The sequence below is a fragment of the Camelus ferus genome, chromosome 1 (genome assembly GCF_009834535.1).
Source record: "Camelus ferus isolate YT-003-E chromosome 1, BCGSAC_Cfer_1.0, whole genome shotgun sequence".
Taxonomy (NCBI): Eukaryota; Metazoa; Chordata; class Mammalia; order Artiodactyla; family Camelidae; genus Camelus; species Camelus ferus.
In genome coordinates this window covers 103,582,358-103,602,354 of record NC_045696.1, presented here as the reverse complement: position 1 = coordinate 103,602,354, position 19,997 = coordinate 103,582,358, and the positions used below count along the sequence as shown (strand labels likewise).

At 41.5% G+C, this 19,997-nt stretch overlaps 1 protein-coding gene and 1 long non-coding RNA gene across 6 annotated transcripts in view; one reads left to right on the top strand and one right to left on the bottom strand.

Annotated features, from left to right (window-relative positions):
* The window catches only part of LOC106730365, a 43,589-nt gene that overhangs the window by 4,150 nt on the left and 19,442 nt on the right, over positions 1 to 19,997 (top strand). For 2 of the 3 annotated variants that reach the window (XM_032487284.1, XM_032487293.1), the window contains exons 3-8: positions 747 to 956; positions 2,662 to 2,814; positions 7,090 to 7,235; positions 9,260 to 9,400; positions 9,797 to 9,942; positions 16,044 to 16,139. In XM_032487284.1, the coding sequence (XP_032343175.1) occupies positions 777 to 956; positions 2,662 to 2,814; positions 7,090 to 7,235; positions 9,260 to 9,400; positions 9,797 to 9,942; positions 16,044 to 16,139 (862 nt within the window). In that variant the 5' untranslated portion in view covers positions 747 to 776. The remainder of the gene's footprint in view (positions 1 to 746; positions 957 to 2,661; positions 2,815 to 7,089; positions 7,236 to 9,259; positions 9,401 to 9,796; positions 9,943 to 16,043; positions 16,140 to 19,997) is intronic. The other variant, XM_032487300.1, reaches the window with a different exon arrangement.
* Positions 1 to 19,997, bottom strand: part of LOC116665924 — a 48,143-nt gene that overhangs the window by 10,458 nt on the left and 17,688 nt on the right. Inside the window, exon 2 of one of the 3 annotated variants that reach the window (XR_004322766.1) lies at positions 9,822 to 9,984. The exons of the other annotated variants lie outside the window; for them this stretch is intronic. This is a non-coding gene — a long non-coding RNA (uncharacterized LOC116665924). The remainder of the gene's footprint in view (positions 1 to 9,821; positions 9,985 to 19,997) is intronic. 3 annotated transcript variants of the gene reach the window in all.

Below are 19,997 nucleotides of genomic sequence, written 5' to 3'. Positions count from 1 at the left end.
TGTCAAGTGGGAAAACTCTAATAATTCCCATAAACCTATGAACCCAGTTCAGAGACCCAACTGTTAAATTAAGTTATCACACCCTGAGACTCTCCGAGGCTGGATAATTAAAAGGACAAAATCAGTACTGATTCTTGTGGCCAGAGCAACAATAATAATAATAAAGTTTATTGAGCACTTCCACTATGTGCCAGGCACTGTGCTAAGTGCTTTATAAACTTATCTTATTTAACGCTTAGGACAACCGTAATCCATTTTACAGATAGGGAAATAGAGGCTTGAAGAGTCTTCATAATTTATCTAAGGCCACCCAATGAATCACATAGTGGAGATAACACTAAAATCCAGGTCTGTTCCCCTCATTCTTAATCACTATAATATACTGCCCAGCAAGAACTATGTCTATGAAGAGATTTACGCCACTTTTAAATCATATGTCCTTGGAAATATTTGTACCCACTATTAATGTTAATTATGTTCCTTTATAATTAAGTTCCATGAGTACTGCTCCTATTAAACAATCTAAAAAGAACCTGGTTCTATGAATATAGAAGTTGCAAATTGAAAAATTCTGCTCAACTATCTCTATTTTGATTCCCTACTCCCATTTTAAGATTAGTGAAGCACTTTACGATTTTCAGAGAAGGGTGTGCAGCAATACTTGCCAATTTTTAGTGGGAGAAGTGTGATCTGCTCCTTAAAAAGACATCTGTGTGTTGAGTTTCACGGCAAGTTACTGTCTTCAGAATCCAAGTGTAATCTAACACTATAAAACGATGCCAAGAGAAAGGGAAGGAAATCGAAAAACTAAAGGAGCACCCCTGCCCATCGTTACAACTCTTCAAAAGTTCCTGAAAACGTATGAGAAGCATTGTGCCCAGACTCAGACGTCCGTGTGTCCGGCCATCAAAAGGGACTTGAAAACCAGTATCAACAACGAGCAGATTCTCAGCAAGGTAAGTGTATCCTCTCCTTCCCTGAAATGAACTGATGAGTTTTCTCCCAAGGAACACAGGTCCTCAGTCCCCTCCAGCCCAGAACTGGTGGTTCCTGCCTGAATGACATCCAAAGCCTGTCTCTGGCACCAAGATCTGCTCAGCAATTCTCCTGTCTTCCCAGTCCTATTTCTGAATCTGCCCATCCCAGTCCTTCCAACAGGGCTGCCTTTTCTCACACCACTTCACCTCTGGAATGGCCAACCTGCCCCTCCTCCCACTCTACCTCTAAGAGCCCAGCTCAAAAGCACCACTTCTGTCATCACTCCAAGACCTCCCTCCCCAGCACTCCAGCCACCCGACCTGACTCTAAGAGAATGTCTTCTTGCCTTGACAACTGATGTGTCCCTGCCATCAGGCCAGACCTGCACACATCCACATCTCCCATCTCACTTGGAGTGAGGTCAGCAAACATATAATTGGGATTTCAGGAAAAAATCTGATGTATCTTTTCTGAGATTAAATCCAGGAACTGGATGAGAGGGGGAAAAAAGAGAGACCAGCAGTGAAATAAATGGTCAACTCATGGGAAGAGGCACCTGAGAGACCAGAAGAGGGAGCCTGGCACCCAACAATGGACTGCCCGGCTTTACAGCTTTTCTATCACCAGCCCAGAAAGACAGTCTATGTTTTAATAATCACATACCTACTAATTTCCTAAAATGCTGAGTGTTAAACAAGACAACAAATTAAACAAAATAATTAGAGATGGGTTGTTTAAAAAAAATCATTATTTTAAGGTGACTTTGACAGAAATCCATTTCACCCATATTTTCCTAAATGTTTTTGGGGGATAGAAGGGTGATGACATTGCACCCCGCACAAAAAGAACCTCCTGAAGTTCCTCTTTAACCATCTTTCGCCTGAGCTTCCGTTTCCCAGAGCAGCTGCCCTCCCCCCTCCTCCCGTCCTGTGCCTTCAGCCTCTCCCTCTCCACCTCTTCTACTCTCCTCTCCCCTCTGTGCCCTCCTAGGTCTCTCTGATTCCTTCTTTTGCAGTAGCTTCTCCCCCGCACATCTCCCAGCTCACCCCAATGGAGGCCATCTTTTCTTGTGGTAAAACAATCACTAATTAATTTTTCCTATGGTAGTATTTATAATTAGCCTCCACCACTTAATCATAAGGGTTAATCATAAATCTTGTTCAAATCTATAACCTCGTCAGCAATGTTTTCCATTAGAAATATAATTAACATCGTGACCCAGTTTATAAGTACTGTTATGAATCAGTATGACCATAAGAGCTGTTTCTGTTGGGCTGGTTGCTTTGGTTGGGTCTCTGTTTTGATTTTGAATGTCACTCAAATAAAAGTCTCATGAGACAATTATTCCTTACTGCATAGGATACACTCACATAACTTCTCTTTTCTGTTTCATTAAAGAAAAAAAAAGTAAGCTGGTTGCAACCCACTAAACTGATTTCCTGACCCAATAATGGCCATGCTGAAAAAAATCTCTGCCCTATGGGACTTTTCATGGAGCTTTGCACAGGGCAGGAAGTCCCAAGTTTGTACTGAATTATCACCCCAATGCACGCCTGATCCAAAGTCAGTAACAATCTTAAATGTTCTTCTGACGTTGTCTAATGACAATACTCTTTCTCCACATATTCGGATACATGGCCCTCTCTTTACGATGCCCACCTATAGTTTTTTCTTCCATTCCAGTTTGTACTTGTAAGACCTGATGATTCCCCACCAAGCATCCTACCAGTTTCCTTGGAACCTCTGCTCATGACCGTGCAGGATGAGTGTTACATGCTGGGGAGAGAGATCTCCATCTGGGGCCTTCAACTGAGCAACCCAGAGGTGGCCAGACTCGTGAGTCATGTGTTTTAAAAAATGAAAATTGCAGACATTTATAAACACAATAGCTAAAGCTTCATCTCACTTCTTTTCCCCCAGCTACTTCCCAGAGGTACTACCAGCCTCGAGCTGATGTGTAACAACCCCATGCATGTTTTTACACTTGTATTACATGTGCACGTATGTTTTTACTTACATGCATGACACTGTACTTTGTGTATGATTTTGCGACTTACTCTTTTATTCACATTATGTTGTCAAAATGTCTCCTTGTTCACTAATTTTGACTGCTATCGTATCACACATAACCTTTATCCTTGAATGATAGTTTTGCTGGATATACACTTATAGATTAATCATTATCATTTTTTAATTGAAGTTCCATTTTTGTGAACATATATAGAACTTCACTTTCGGAAAGGGCAATCAGATCATTCAGATCAATCCTTTCACTGAGGACAACAAGAGGAACTAAAATACACAGTATGGGAGGCAAAGAAGCTTGATTCCTACTTCACATTATACCCCAGAATCAATTCCAGATGGGCTACAAATTTAAGGCAAAACAATAAAGTTTCCAGATGATAATAAAGGAAAATACCACCGTGACTGGGGTGGAGAAAAACTTCTCAAGCAGGCACAAAAAGCACCAACCATAAAAGACTGATAAATTGGACTCCATTACAACTAATGTTCAACAAGAGTTACCATTAAGAAAGTAAAAAGGAAGCCACAGACCTAGAAAAGATATGTGCTACATATATAACCAAAAAGGTTCCTATGCAGGCTATATAAGAAAAAGAGAAATAATCCAGTAGAAACATGATCAAAAACTTGAATAGGCATTTTACAAAAGAAGATATCAAGCAGCCAATAAACATATAAAAAGATGTCCAACTTCATTAGGAATGAAGAGAATAAAAATTAGAAACATGAAGAGATACCACTACATAGCCACTGGAAGAATGAAAATAAAAGCAGATTACCAAGTGTCAGTGAGGATAGGGAACAACTGAAATTTTCATACACTGTGATGGGCGCGTAATTGGTACATCTGGAAAACTGTATTGAAGTCTCTACTGATACCAAAGTCTACGATCCAGCAATTCCACTCTATAGTCATATACCAAACATAAATGTGCGTGCGTGCGTATGCATGGGGTGTGTGTGTGTGTGTGTGTGTGTGTATGTGTGTGTGTTGGTGGGGCTGGGGGGCCCCAAGAGACATACACCAAATGTTCCTGGAAGCTTTAGTCAAAATAGCCAAGAACTGGAAGCAACCAAATGTCTATCAACATAGAGTGGATAAAGAAATCATAGCATATTTATATAGTAGAGTACTATATAGCAATGAAAATACACTAACTACAGCTATGCAAAAATAAGATATGATAACTCTCGCTAACATAATGTTGTACAAATGAAGAGAGGATACATACTGGGGAGAAGGTATAGCTTGGTGGTAGAGCGCATGTTTAGCATGCATGAAGTCCTCTGTTCAATCTCCAGTACTTCCATTAAAAATAAACAAACCTAATTACCTCCCCCAACCAGAAAAATAAAAATAAATAAATAAATAAACTTTTTAAAAATTAAAAAAAAGGAATACATACTCTATGCTTGCATTCATATGAAGTTCAAAAAACAGGTAAGGCTATAATGTTTATCATAAAATAGCTCTCAGGGAGGAGGAAGGAAGTGGAGATTGGAAGAGGGCATTGGTGCCCATTTTTCTCCTCTCTTGCCTTTTAAAAAAATCCCTAATTTTATTTATCCGAATGTGTTAAACTTATTTTATAATCTGCATTTAACAGTTTCAATAATCTGAATTATGTTGGAGTCTGATACTGCTGACTCTTGATTCTGCTGACTCTCACTTATGGTGACATTTCTTTGTATGTTTTTGTGATTTATTTTTTACTGTAAACTCATATTTCCTGCAAAAAAAAAAACCAGTTGTGGCCACTCCTTGAGCTCTGATTTGAAGACCGCTTTCTCCAGAGAGGATCTGCATTTGCTTCTGCCACATACTCAGGATGCTGCCATCTCAGAGCTACGTGAAATTAAATTCTTGATCTGATGTTTCCTGGAACCATCCAGGTGATGTTAATTCAGGGTGCTAACCTGTGCTATGGCTAGTTTGTGAGTTCTCAGGGGGGTATTTTTTCCCATACACTCAGTATCAGTTTGAGATAGGCCACTTCCCTGGGATCCTTTGCGGAAGGCAGAGCTGGCTTTATTTCTAGTTCATCCTTACTCTGAGGGCATAGCACTATAGCTCACCTTATGTTTTGGGCCACATCTCTTTGCAGAATTTCCTACTGGACTCTTCACCTTGGGCTTAATCTATCCCCTAGACTGTATGATGCATGAAAACCAAAGTTCAAATCTATTCCTTTACTGATATTCCTAAAGGGAAAGCTGGCTTCAGTGCCTTGTAACCCTTCTAGGTTCCCACTTTCTCTCATTTATTGTCTTTTGTGTATTCCTCACTAACCTACCAGTCAATCAACACATTTTAAAAAGATATTTTTAAAACTCTCAGATGAACACATGGAGGAAAACTATGAGACTGGATTTGGCAACGATTTCTTGGATATGACACTAAAAGCACAGACAACAAAAGAAAAACTAGATGAATGGGACTACCTCAAAATGAAAAACTTCTGTGCATCAAATGACAGAATCAACCGAGTGAAAAGGGAGACGATAATTGCAAATTCTATATCTGATAAGGGGTTAATATCCAGAATATATAAAGAACTCCCATAACTCTACAACAAAAAACAACCTGATTTTAAAGTGGATAAAGGACTTGAATAGACATTCTCCAAAGAAGACATACTAATAACCAATAAGCAACTGAAAAGAAGTTCAACATCATTAATTATTAGAGAAATGCAAATCAAAACCACAATGAGATACTCAACGTCATTGACTAGGATTGTTACTACCAAACAAAACAAAACAAAACAAAATAACATATGGATGAACCCCCTGAGGAACTCATGCTAAGTGAAATAAGTTAGACACAAAAGGATAAATACTGTAGCATTCCACTTATAAGAGGTACCTAGAGAAGTCAAATTCATAGAGACAGAAAGTAGAATGGCAGTTGCCAGGGGTTTGAGGGAGGGGAGAATGGGAGCTTTTGTTTAATGGGTACAGAGTTTCAGATTTGCAAGATGAAAAAAAGTTCTGGAGATGGATGGTGGTGAGGGTTGCACAACAATGTGAATATACTTAATGTCACTGAGCTGTACACTTGAAAATGATTAAGATGGTAGATTGTAAGTGTATTTGACCACAATTTAAAAATAATTTTTAAAAAAGATATTTTAAATATATAAGCAGAATTTCGGGTTGTTTTTATTCAGAGGGTAAGTCAGGGTACCCAGGCCATTCAAGCCAGAAAGAGAATGCTGTCCATTAAAAGTTAAAAGTTGAAAGTGGTCCTTAGCAGTTCCTTAAAATGTAGCCCTCTGGGTAATCTGGAGGCTGCTGAGAAATTCTATCGAAGACAGCTGCGGTCTTGCCCGCAGCAGTGATGATGCCCAAGGGATGGCACTGCAAAGCACTGGTTGAGATCTTTAGGACCTGGTCCAGAGTTTATTTTGCAGAGACCAACGTTAACATCAGCAGTGACGTGCCACATGGCCTCCTCTATCAAAAACGCAGCTTGAGAATCCGATCCAGCGCTCAAACCAACTAGATGTTCTTTCATTAAAGAGGCCTCAGGCACCAGCTCTGTAGTTAAGGTTGCAAGTGCTTTTTCATTCCCAACCAAAGTATAATTTGGAATCCTCTCTCTGACCAACATGTCATTACCTCAAAAAACCCTAAATCCTCCCAACCCCACCAGAGCCTTTTTGAGGCTTAAATTCTGAACTGAAGGAATCCTCAGGTTGCGGTGATGCTAATTGCTAAAAGGTGTCCTTCACGATTTGTAGCTTTAAAATCCCTCTCCTATCAGTTAGGTGGGGATTTAAGTGTCACTGGGATCCTTTGTTACCACAAGAAATGACCTTCCCACAGACTCGTGCTTATATTGTGCTACAATATGTCCTATCTCACCATCAAGCTTGGCATCTCCCATGTAATTCTTCAATGAGTCTTCATTTTAAAGGGAAATTATTTTGTTTTCATGCTACTTTCTCCTTGGGTAATTAGAACATTATCTTAGAGTTAAAAATGTTGAGGAAATTAACATAAGTGACTTTAAAGTAACATACTAAGACACAGGGCATGTTGGTCTGCATAGTGTCAGAGCTCTTTACCTTGTGTTCTCAGGCTTCGCTTCTGGAATCGAAGGGGCGCGCCTGCCCATTTACCACCCTCAAACTCATGGATTGCAGGATGGATGCGTGGTCTCTGGGGAGACTTGGGACAGCTCTGCAGTTCAGCAGTTTGCGTTCTCTCATCCTCGATTACTGCAAGTAAGGCTGGAACGCAGAGTTCCTTCACGGTCCTTCCTGCTCTAGGCTGGGGAGGCAAAGGCCGGGAGGGCAAAATTCTGGTTCCTTGTGCCTCATCAAGTCATCACTGAAAATGACACACCAAAACCTCCTTAGAGCTCTTGTTCCTGAGTAAATGGGGAGGTTCTCAAAAAGAGTCTCTTGTCATTCATTTATTCTTTCAACAAATATTTGTTGAAGGCCAGTTTGTACAAGACATGCGGCTCATTGCTAAGGAAGATACAGGTATATTTAAGGCAATGCAGCTGTCTGAGGGAGTCTTTGGTACAACACAGAGAGGAGACATGCTCTTGATTATGTCTAATGCAAGGCAGAAAGTCTGGATATCACGAAAGATGTCCATCCACAGTTTAGGGGTGGGGGGGTTGCATAAGAGAAACCAGAATTCCTTAGGTGATGGGTCAATATTCACCAGGGGAGGAGAGGAAAGGTATGATGCTACAGAGGAGCAAAGCAAGACCTTCAGAGGACCGGGCAGGGGAGGTCAGGGGTAGTGATGATAATAATAATAGTATCAGCTAATGGTTACTGAGAGCTTACTGTGTGCCAAGCAGTGCATGGATTTTTCTCATTTATTCTTTCAACAGTAGATAGATATGTATCATTACATATAGATGTATGATACATAATGATAGATACATACCATTTTTATCCCTTGAGTATAGGTGAGGAAAAATTTAGGGGGATTAATTGGCTTGTTCAAGGTCATTCAGCTCATGGGGTTGGAACCTAGATGTGAATCCAGCTGCCTGAATCAGAGCCCTCCTCTGACCCATGATAGTAGATTGCTGGGGTCTATAATTTACCATCCATAAATAATTGCAAACTGCTTGTGTGATCTGGGGTAGGTCATGCAAACTCTCTGACCTATACTGAGATGATCTCTTCCACTTCCCACGTCTGTGATTCCATGACTCTTCCCATAGAGCCAAGTGGTACCTTGTACTCAAAAGGCCAGTGGACTGTGAAGTGAGATGAGTCATGCCTGAGAAGTGGTACCACAGTGACACACAGGCCCCATAAAAGGACTAGGGTCTTACTAGGGCCCTGGTGGTGACATGGGACAAGTCCATCAGCAAAAGCTGGGGAGAGTGAATATTCTGTGGAGGTCCTCCAGGTTTCTGAAATGCTGGGAGGAGCTTTAGCCACGGCCTCCTAACACAGGGCAGCAGAAGGATTAGGGTCCCCGGGACACCACACCATGAGTGCACAATCTGCCACGGAGTCTCCCTAGCTCCCCTATTGGACCAGGCAGAAACAGCCCCACTGCTAAGAGATCCCTCTAGACTCCAGCTCCTGTGCTGGACCCAGAGACATGCACTGTGGGAAGAATGAAGGAACTCCCATCTCAAGGAAACAGCTTATTTTAATTGACAGCTGAAATCCTGTGGCTGCTAAGATGCCTGGAGTTGTCAGGGTGTGGGAGCTGGGAATCACCACTGAGACCTCAGCACTGGTCAGACTGTAGGTTACCAGCCTCTGGGGGACTGGAGTTCTTCCCTCACTGTCTTCCCTGATAGGCTGTGAAGTTCAGTGGGTAGGGTGCCCCTTTTCTCATACACGGTTGCATCCCCACAGCCATCACGGTAGCTGGCCCTCAATAATTACTTGTTGAATGAATTAATAAATTTTAAGTTATTTCTATTAATTCTACTCACCTCACTTTAAAGTTCAAGCCTTGACATTCCAAATTCCCTAAAGATGCCCTTTACCTCACTGGCCCTCGGCTTCTGACCTAACACCTACCTACCACCAGAGGCTGCTGCTGGCATGAATGAGACGATGGGTGTGATTTCACTTTGCAAATTTACTCCTCCACTCCCAGGCTGCCCACTTCCACCATCCCCGCCCACCCCCACAGCCAGCCCTGGCCCTAGGACCAGCAAGAGTGCCTCTAACTTCCCTGGGTAGTGTCTTAAAATTAATAATCCAATGGGTGACGTGGTTTTAAAAGTTACTTATTTGCTCCTATCATTTCTTTTCAGATTTGGAAATGAAGAAATTGAGAGTATTTTCTCAGGCCTGGAGAACAACCAGAGGCTTCGAGACCTCAGCCTGCGCTTCTGTGGCCTGGGGCCGCAGAGTGGGCCAAGGCTGGGCTCTGCCATGTGCCAGAGTGCGGTCCGGTGAGGAGGCCCACTCCCCGCCACCCCCACATCTCCACACCATTCTGTCTTGAATCATGTAGCCAGTTATGCACACAGCCTACTAGACCATGGGTCCCCTTGATTTTTCACTATGTTTTGAATCATCTTTTCCCCCTGTAGTTATTTTTGTTTTTCTTTATTATAAGAGAAAGATCCTTTAGTTACGCTTGCAAATCAAGGATGTTGTCCTAAATGCACGTTTTTGGCCAGCTGACATGGTCACTCGTTCTATTTTTCTGACACAGTCTATTATTTATTATGGTTATTTATTATTTTATAACTAGGTCTATTATTTTATGAGGTGAAGACCTCAATTCCAAATTTGAGAAAGTGGAAATAAGATCAAATGAACAGTGTATTTTGTCCCTTCCCCAGTGAGCTGCACCTGGATGGCAATTACCTGCAATGTTCTGGAGCTCTGGGGCTCCTCAGGCCCATAGCGGAGTATGTAGAGATGCAGGGGAAGGACCAGCCAGCCACTGCCCCACCAGACACCAGGAATCCCCCTCAGCCGTTCCAAGGTAAGCAATGGGGAACTTCGCCCTAAACTCTGTTGGTGCCACCTAAAAGAAGAAGAATTTGCTTTGCAATTAAAAGTGACCTTCCCAGTGATCCATGGAGACTCTTCTTCCTGAGAATGTATGGGAGCAGAATGACAGAACCCCAAAGATGTCTTTGTCCCAATCTTCAGAACTGGTAACTATGTTACCTCACATAATAAAAGGATCATTATAAGAAGGCAAGTGGGCCAGAGTCAGAGAGAGGGAGATGTCACAATGGAAGGAAAGGTTGGAGTGAAGTGAGGAAGGGGCCATGAGCCAAGGAATGTAGGTTGGAGCTGGAAAGGTCAAGGAAACGAATTCTTCCCCAGAGCCTCCAAAAGGAATGCAGCTCTGCCAATGCCCAGACCTTTGTCCATAAGACCCATTGGACTTCTGACTCCCAGAACTGTAAGACAATAACCTTGTACTGTTTTAAGCAGTAAGTTTGTGATCAAACAGTCCATTGAGGGAGGGGCCAGACACTGCAATGGGCAACCCCACCAGAATCACACAACTTGCATCAGGGAAGGCGCAGTCCCTTCAGAGAAGTAGACAGATGAGGAAGACAGATGCAGGACAGATGAGAACAACAGCTGCTTACTTCCCTATAAAAGGCTTACCATTTGTTTAATAGATCCCAAGTACACATACTCATGATGCATTTTAAAGCTGACTGCTTTTAATCACTGGTTACAGTAAACCATAGCAAGTGGCTCATAGCACAGACTTAGAGTCAGACCTAGGTTCAAATCCTTCTCCAGCTGTTCATGACTTTGGGCAAATTATCAAACTGATCTAACTTCAGCTTCTTCAGCTACAAAATAAACAAAATGATAACTAGCCCCTGGCGTTGAGTGAGGACTAAATGATGTAAAGTAGTCAGCATGGTGCCTTACACACAATAAGTACTTGAGGGGTGTATTATCATCAGCACCTTCATCATTATTGTTACAGCAACCACCTTTTCCTAGGAGAGGAAAATCTTGAAGCATGTTAGGGAACACAGTTACTCTAACTGCTGGGAAAAAAATGAAGATAAAGAACTGAAGTCTAGTGTACAACATGGTGACTACAGTTAACAATACTGTATTGCATATTTGAAAGCTGCTGAGTAGATATTAAAAGTTCTCATCACAAGAAAAAATATTTGTGGCTATGTGGTGATGGATGTTAACTGGACTTATTGTAGTTGTCAGATCACAATACATACAAATATCGAATCATTATGTGATACACCTGAAGCTAGTATAATGTTTATGTCAATTATATCTCAGTGAAAGTTACTGAAATATAATTATATACCAACGTGCCTTATTTTTTTTTTTAAAAAAGCTGAAGTCAAAGCTCCTTTGTGGAAATGAATGCGAAGAATTTATAATTAACAGAGATTCATTAAATACAAGAGTTATCCCTCATTTAGGAACTTGCACAGTATCAGAATTATATAGGTTATTTGTTGAATTTGATAATTCAAGTCAACACAATAAATATATAAAAGGAAGCTGGGAAGGGATGTCTGTCATCAAATATTATTTTCCCTCTGCTATATTTACCAACATTCCTATAAAAAGCCATAGTCCCATTTATAAAGTCCTGTACTATAAAGTTCAGATCTAAATAAGTGAATCTATGATTTTCAAAAAAATAATTGGAAATGTGAAAGTACCATCTCCAAGGACCGGAGTGTGGCAGGCAGGGACAGGTGTGAGAGGTGTGGGATTGGAAAGGTAAGAAATGACAAGGATGTAAGGAAGAAACGTGGAGCTCTCTTATTCTGGTTGTTCCAAGTGGTTTCTGCTGAAAAGGCCATTAAGGCTTAATCTTAAGGGTTCTGGATTTGTTTTCCTAGAGCGCCAAAAAAGCCAGGGTCAGAGCTGACTGCCGAGAGGCCTGCCCTGTCTTTCCTTCCATCCTTCACAAGCAGCCCTGAACAGGGTGGAAACTACCCCAGCCGGGCCGGGCCCTGCGGTCAGTGCTCAGCATACAGAACCACTTTTAAGTTGCTCTCATCACTCAGATCTCAGCAGTACAACAAAACCCACTTAACAAGTACCTTTCTAGGCTCTTCCTCCCCTGAGGCTAACTGTGACAGTCTCTAACATTCACGTTCATTCACATCAACCTTGATCTCTATCCAGTTCAGCTGGTGCATTTTAGCTACTCTGCACTCTTCTGGTTAACTTTATTAGTCTGCGCAGGCTGCCAAAACAGAACACCGCAGGCTGGGGGGGCTTAAACAACAGGTTTATTTTCTGGAAGTTTGGAGGCCAGAAGTCCCAGATCAAATGCTAGCTGCTCTGGTTCGTGGTACGGGCTCTCTTCCTGGCTAGCTGATGGCTACCCTTTAACTGTGTCCTCATGTGGTCTTTTCTATGTGTTGCACGCAAGATAGAGCAAGCTCTCTGGTGTCTAGTAAGAACACTGATCCTATCTGATCAGGGCCCACTGCTGTGACCTCATTTACCTCAGTTACCTCTGCAGAGGCCTCATCTCCAAATACAGCCATACTGGGGGTTCAACCCAGTTTGTTGCAAGACAGGTTTGCAAAGGGCAGGGACAAGGGCAGCTCCAGGAGTCTCACAGGATGCACGAGGTTGCTGGAGGAGGGTGCCAGATTCCTTGGTTCAAGGATCACATTTGAGAGGACTCGGGTCCCACACCCACCTGTGGCTGGTAAGATACCACAATCATTTTTATTGCCACATATGCCTCTTTTTTCATTTATGGCCAATCCTGCTGGCAAAAAAAAAAAAAAAAAAAAAAGTGAAATGAAGGCAGGAAAACTGCCTGAGCAGAGGGCAATCTAGTTCTGAAACAGAAGCACTTTTACTCTGGGCTGGCATGTACATTACTGTTATGGACTGAATGTTTGTGTCCCCCCAGAATTCACAGGTTGAAGTCCTACTCCCTGAGGTGACGATATTAGGAGGTAGGACCTTTGAGAGGTGATTAGGTCATGAAGGTCAAGCCATCCTGAATGGGATTAGTGCCCTTACAAAAGAGACCCCAGAGTGTTTCCTCACCCCTCCTGCCACATGAGCTTATAGCAAGAAGACAACCATGTGTGAACAAGGAAGCGGGCTGTCATCGGACTCTGAATCTGCTGGCACCTGGATCCTGGACTTCCCAGTCTCCAGAGCTGTGAGGAGTAATGTTTGTTGTTTATAAGACACCCAGTGTGTGGTGTTTTGTTACAGCGGCCCAAATGCCCTGAGACCCAGAGTACACACAGCCTTCTCAGTGGCTGTGTTTGAGGGGTTGTGGGTGGTATTTTTAAATGTCCAGATTCTCACTTTCCATAAGGACACAGTAACTGTGGTTAATATCCTTGGTCACAATTATCATTCTACTTGGCAAAAGAAAGACACACTCCTCTCCCATCCAGTATCTGAGCAGAATATTTCTCCTAGGATGCAAAAACAAAGTGACAATTCAAAGTATTGAATGTAAGTGTTAAGAAAATGAATGACTCTAATAATTCAATGATTTCATTTTTTACACATCAGGTGGCTTCCACTCTTTGCTTTTAACACAACTGAAGGAGGACACTGACAGATCACTTAAAAAGATTTTTTTGATCAAACACTATATAATTTTTAGCTTATAACTCAGGAGTTTAAAGCATTGAATAATACTGCTGTGATAAAGCTCCTTCTAGGATTTATTTGGATTTTAGATGAAAAACAATTTATTATGAGTATGTTCCATGTAATGTTTGTGATACACTTTAAACATTATTATTCTTTGTTTATCTGACATTTAAATTGAACTGGTTGTCCTGTATTGGGGGGACAAGGGAGGCTAAATCTGACAACCCTATTATTCCATTACCATCTATGTGAACAAGATTTCTCAGCTGTTACAATAACAATGAAAACCAGGAAAAGCATTGATGCTGCAGTCTGCCTCAGCTTAGCAGTAACATTCTTTCATGAATATATAAACTAATTACAAAGGCAAATAAATATAACAGCACCACCCATCTCTTTGGGAGAGGTGGTCAATAAAATTTTACTTTTGTATTTAATTAGGATTTATCAAAATATACAAAATATGTATGTTGTATTAATTTCATAGTTCTAAAATTGGTTAATAACTATGGAAGAATTTTTAATACTTTAGAGGCTTATGATCTCAAGAAATTGTTAAAATCTAAATATTTGTAAATGTAGCATTTTTATTACAGAGAAGTATTACAAGATGACCAATAAACGACTTTCAAATATAAAATTCTGCACAGTTGGTAGAATGGAAATACCAATAAAAAAAAAAAAAACAAGAAAAAATGGAATCATGTAAAATTTTCAGCCACTCAAAAAGAACTGCTCATGTCTTGGGCTGTCTGAGATTTCTAACTGGATGATGGTGGGTAGCAGAGTGCTTGGAATTTAGATTACATCTGATACACTTAAGAGAATGGTATAACAGATTTTATTTTGAAACATCAATATTTGCCATATGCTAGAAATTTCATCCTTTGAAATTTTAAAACTTATGTTGTATAAGTTTAGATACCAAACTAAAAATGTACAAGATTATACATAGCTTTACCATATTCCTCTAGGATGTTATGAGAGTAAAAATGTTTTGAGGACACTGGTTTGTAAGGCCCAAATGTTTGATCTTCTCTCCTGTTCTGTGAGCTACTCCCAGGCCTTCTAGTAACTTCCTCTTCTTGCTTTCTGCTGCCAACCACCAAAGAGGCACGGATGCCTCACTATCCAATGACAAGTTTTTCTTAATTACTTGTTATAATGTGTAAAATACAGTCTTAGTAATGACCCTCCCTCCTTCCTTCTTTCATTGTGTGTGTGCGTGCACCTGTGTCTCTCCTTACAAACATTAGAGCATAAAGCAAAGATCCCTGCCCCTGAGGAGAGGGCTGGGAACGCTGTATGCTCGTGGGTGTGTGTACATGTGTGTACATGTGGAGTGGGGGGAGTCAGACAATTTTTAAAAGGCATAATAAATCTATACCTGCTATAGTTTATTAGGAGGTGATAACTGCTATTAAAAAAGGGGGAAATTGAGCAAGATAAGCAAGTGTGGGAATCTGGGGAAGGAAAAGATGATTGCGGTATTATTTTATTTTATTTTATTCCCCAAATCCAAATAGCTTTGTTGTTTGCTAACTTTAGGGTTCATACACACACGCGCGCGCGCACATGCACACACACACTTTCATGAGCCAGTATACTGATACTAAAATTTCTTAGAAGTGGAATTATAGGGCCAAAAGGCACATAAATTCAGGGTGTGATTTTAAATAGATGGTTAAGTGTAGGCCTCCTTGAAAAGGTGGCATTTGTGAACAGACACAGGAGATCAGGGAGTGAGCTTGTGGATAAACAAGGAGCATTCCAGGCAGAGGGCACAGTTGGCACCAAGGCCCCAAAGCCTGTGCACAAGGAGCAGGTGCCTGGACAGTAACAGGGGTAAGGGGGCCGAGGGCCTTGTTAGCCTGGAAGGAGCAGAGGGGTCAGGACTCAGTTGGGTCTTAGGTTTGAGAAGGACCCCTCAGTCTGTGTGGGGGTGGAGGGCTACGGGGAGGCTGCTGTCATCCAGGTGAGAGGTGGTGGTGAGAGGTGAGGGGTGTCAATCCAGGTGGGATGAGGGCAGTAGCAGAGGTCAGGTTCTACATCTACACCATTTCCTGATGGATGGGACATGGAGTGCAAGAGAAAGGGAAAGAAGGGTCCAGAAGGACTGCAGAGCAGTAACATACTAACATGTTTTTAAACATGCCAAAAATGTGTTCCTCTCTGCTACATCCTTACTAATTCCTGATACTGGAGCCGCTTTTATAGAGGGCACCTGCGGAACAAAGGAGAATTTACAAAAGGCCCTGCAGGACGAGTCTTGGGGCCCTGCTTGGTCGCATGTTCTCCTCAAGCCTGTGAGGGGAGAAACGTGAAAAAGACTGAAGTGAAGTCAACGGGGTGGGTAATTCTCTCTTATGAGAAATATCTCGGTCCTAAGTGCACATAAGATGAAGGCAATAACCAATATCAAAGTGCATCCAAAACCCACTCATGCAACTTTGAACTGGCTGTTTTTTAATCTTTTTTTCCCCCATACAGCCAGACAGAGAGCAAGTTCAGCTTTGAACCAGATAAGAAAGCCATCTGGAGCTGTAACAGTGAAAACCACTTCTGGGAAGAAAAAGAGAAAAAAGGGTATTTTTGTTGTTGTTTCAACTATTCCTCCCACTTCCTTCATCTTGTAAATCACTTCCTTCCTTCCATAGACTGTGTGTTCCCCCTGCTAAAGTAATTACCCCAAAATCAAGTGGAGAAAAAGAAGACTAAGCGTCTGATGGCTTCATATAAACCCAATACAGAACAGTTTAGCCATATCCGCCAGGGGAATTTGTCTTTGGCACATTCAAAAAGGCCAAAAAAACAAGCATGGGAATATCTCTGCAATAAATAGCCAGCAGGACCTGATAAATTCAGCCTGGAGGCTTTTGTCCTATGCTCACTACTTAGAAGCAGACATTGAGTCATTGAGAGGGAATTTTAAGAAATCACCAACTCCATAACCTCCGAGCAGGATTAAGCTAAGTGAGAAGCTGTCTAAGTAGCAAAGGTTTGCAGCTAAATGTTACGGAACCAGGATTCTGTTCCCAGCACTTGTCCCGATGCCTGGTCTCAGCATCCTATTCTGAGGACCTTGTGCTCACACCTTCTTGAATTCTACTCCAGCTTTAATATTTTGAAGTTATAATGAGACAGCACAAGATGACCCATCACTGGGCGTGTCATGAGCACAGTCTTTGGGAAACTCCACGTGGAGGCCAACCTAAACTTGTGCTGTTCTGTTTTAGTCCACTTCTTGTGTTTGTTTGTTTGTAGAAGGCAACAGGCCCTTATAATGAAGCTCTTTACCTGTTGGCCTTTTTCTTCCTCAATTTTAACCTGTTCTTGTGTGGTCTTTTTCTGTCCTTGAATTATCCTTGTATCTCTTGTATGAATTCTCAGTGAATTAGAAAGATACAACTTTTATAAGCTAAAAAGCCACATGAAAAGATAAAGTGAGAATTTATCAGACTCCGGCTCTGTTGTCTGATGTAAGTACAGTCTTTCCACTGGATAGTGCTAGTAGATTTAGGAAAATTTACTAAAAGGGGGAAAGAAGAGGTGGGGGGGGGGGAGAGGAAGGAGGGGGAGGAATGTGGGAGGAGGGGAGGATGCTAGGTTATCATTTGTTTTAGACAGTTTCCATTTGGGAATGCTTTCAACCAAGAATGCTTTCAGAGGAGTTGGTTTGGGTTCCTGTGAGGATGAGGATGATTAGAGTCTGCAAGACAGGTAGCCATAGAGAGGGCAGTCCTTACACTGGGCCAGATGACACCTGAGGGGAGAGGACTGCTGGCTCACTAATTCTAACTCTGCATCTGGACTTTACAGAAAGTGGCAGCAAGGACAAAGACTGAGTGTCTGTATCATGCTGTGCAGTCAAGTTGGCATTGCATAAAGACCAAAAGGACAAAATCTATCTGGGAACTTCAAGGCTTCTCAAAGCCCAGAGAGAGGCTCTGACCACTTCTATTTGTTGAGCTACCTGAGCTAAAATTTTTTTAAGTTAATTAATGGCAAAGGTTTTTAAATGCATAACATTTGAAGTCCTTGCATTTAACAGGCCAACTCTTCTGACACACATAAAATCACAGGAAATGCACACATAACCTCATTAGACGATGACACCAGAGTCTGAATGTGAGGTCCTTCTCAAATATGACTCCCCCTGTGTGCCACTCCCCACTCAAGCCCCCATACCCCCACCCTTAAGCAGACCCTGGAGATTTTAAATCCTTATAAAAGGTGGCTCATTTAAGGGAAAAGTTAAAAAAAAAATAAGAAAAAGAAAAAAGCAATACAATTATTCATCCTTCAGCTTTTAAATACTAGCTCTGTTGCAAACCACAGAGGAGCTGAGTAGACATTTTTCCAAAGAAGACATACAGATGGCCAACAGGCGCATGAAAATTAGTTCAGCTTCACTAATTACTCAGAAAATGCAAATCAAAATCACAATGAGAAATCACCTCACACCTGTTAGAATGGCTATTATCAAAAAGGCAAGAAATAACGAGTGTTGATAAGGATGTAAAGAAAAGGGAACCCTCAAATACTGTCAGAGGGAATGTAAATTGGTGCAGCCACTATGGAAAACAGTATGGACATTCCTCAAAAACTAAGAATAAAACTAGCATATTATCCAGTTATCCCACTTCGGGGTATTCATTCAAAGAATATGAAAACACTAATTTGAAAAGATATATGCACCACTATGTTCAATGCAGCATTATTTATGATAGCCAAGATATGGAAACAACCTGAGTGCGCATCAGTGGATGAACAGAAGTTGTGGTATATGTATATATAACATACATATATATACACACACATATGTATGTAATGGAATATTAGCCATAAAAAAGAACGAAACAATGCCATTTGCAACAACATGGATGGATCCTGAGGTTATTATACTAAGCAAAATAAATACCATATCATTCCACTCATATGTGGAATATAAAAACAAAACAAAAATCCAAAAAAACCCCACACAAAAAACATGAACAAACTATACCAAACAAAAACAAACATATTAAACACAGAGAATAGAGCAGTGGTAACCACAGGGGAAGGGGCAGTGTGGAGAAAGTGAAATGGGTAAAAGGGATCGACTATACCATGATGGATGGAAACTAAATCTTTGGTGGTGCGTATGTTGTAGTGTATAAAGAAGTAGAAATATAACACTGTACACATGAAACATAATAACCAGTGTTACCTCAATAAATTAAAAAAATTTTTTTAATTAAAAAAACAATGCAAGCTACAAGCCTACAAGTTTAGCTAGAACAAAAGGATGTGGGAAGGTGAACCTAGTATGAGGGGTGGGACATATTAAGGAAGACTGCATATCAGGCCAAGATTTTGGACTTAATCCAATAGACAATGGGACCCATTAAAGTCTTTTGTCTCACAAGGAATCCTGTGCCTCAAATCAACAGAAACAACTATGTGTCTACTATATATTTACTTTATGGCTTCTTTTCATGCTATCCAGAGTTCACACAGCAAATTAAAAACCAGCTGTCCACATTGGATAATCATTTTCACAGTGTTTATTTGTCTGGAGATGAGTTTGGTCTTCATAGAAGAGTTCTACTTGTTTCAAAATAAAGGGTCAGATTGAGCTGATTTACATCAACCTCCTGGGTGAGGAGTCCAGATGGTTTCCATTTGGTTCCAATTGGAAACAGCCAAACTATTTTTATTCTCTCCTCTTTGTGGACAAGAGGTTCTGGGCCTGCTGCTTAGAGAGCTGAACTTACAATGCTGTATGAGTCAAAACCCCCATTCAGAAGCCTGACACCCTTATTATTCCTTCCAAATGCATGATTACAAGAACTGGACATTTTTACATTTAGCAGCCACTTATAAGTTGATGGACGAGGCAAAGTATTCCATTTCTATTCTTGCAGAAGGTAGATGTCTATTCAAGCCAGTCGTTCCTCAAAGCATCACTGAACAGGAAGACTCATTAGATCAGTGGTTCTCAAAGTTGAGAAGCATCAGAGGCACATGGAAGTCTCGTTAAGACAGACCGCTGGTCCCTGCCCTCCAAAGTTCTGAATCAGCAGGTCTGAGATAAGACTGGAGAATTTGTATGTCTGTTAAGTTCCCTGCTGATGCTGACGCTGTTAGTTCAGGGTCCACATTTTGAAAACCACTGCTTTGGACCCGAAAGAAAACCCGATTGCCTACTCTTGATTTATTTTGCTGAGTAAAGAAAATCAGAGAGCAGAGTGAGGCTCCTAAGTGCCTCTTCTTGGCCATGGAAAGCACACAACAAACAGGGCCCAAGACCCATTTCTGTTCCAGCTTCTCTATCTCTTCTGGACCCACTCTGGCCCACCTCTGAGCCCCATGGCTCTGTACCAGGGGCTCTGTGGGAACTGTGGACTCGGGGCCTCGGGGGTGACCAGCACTCACGTGGGTGATGTCTGGCTTGGCCTGTGC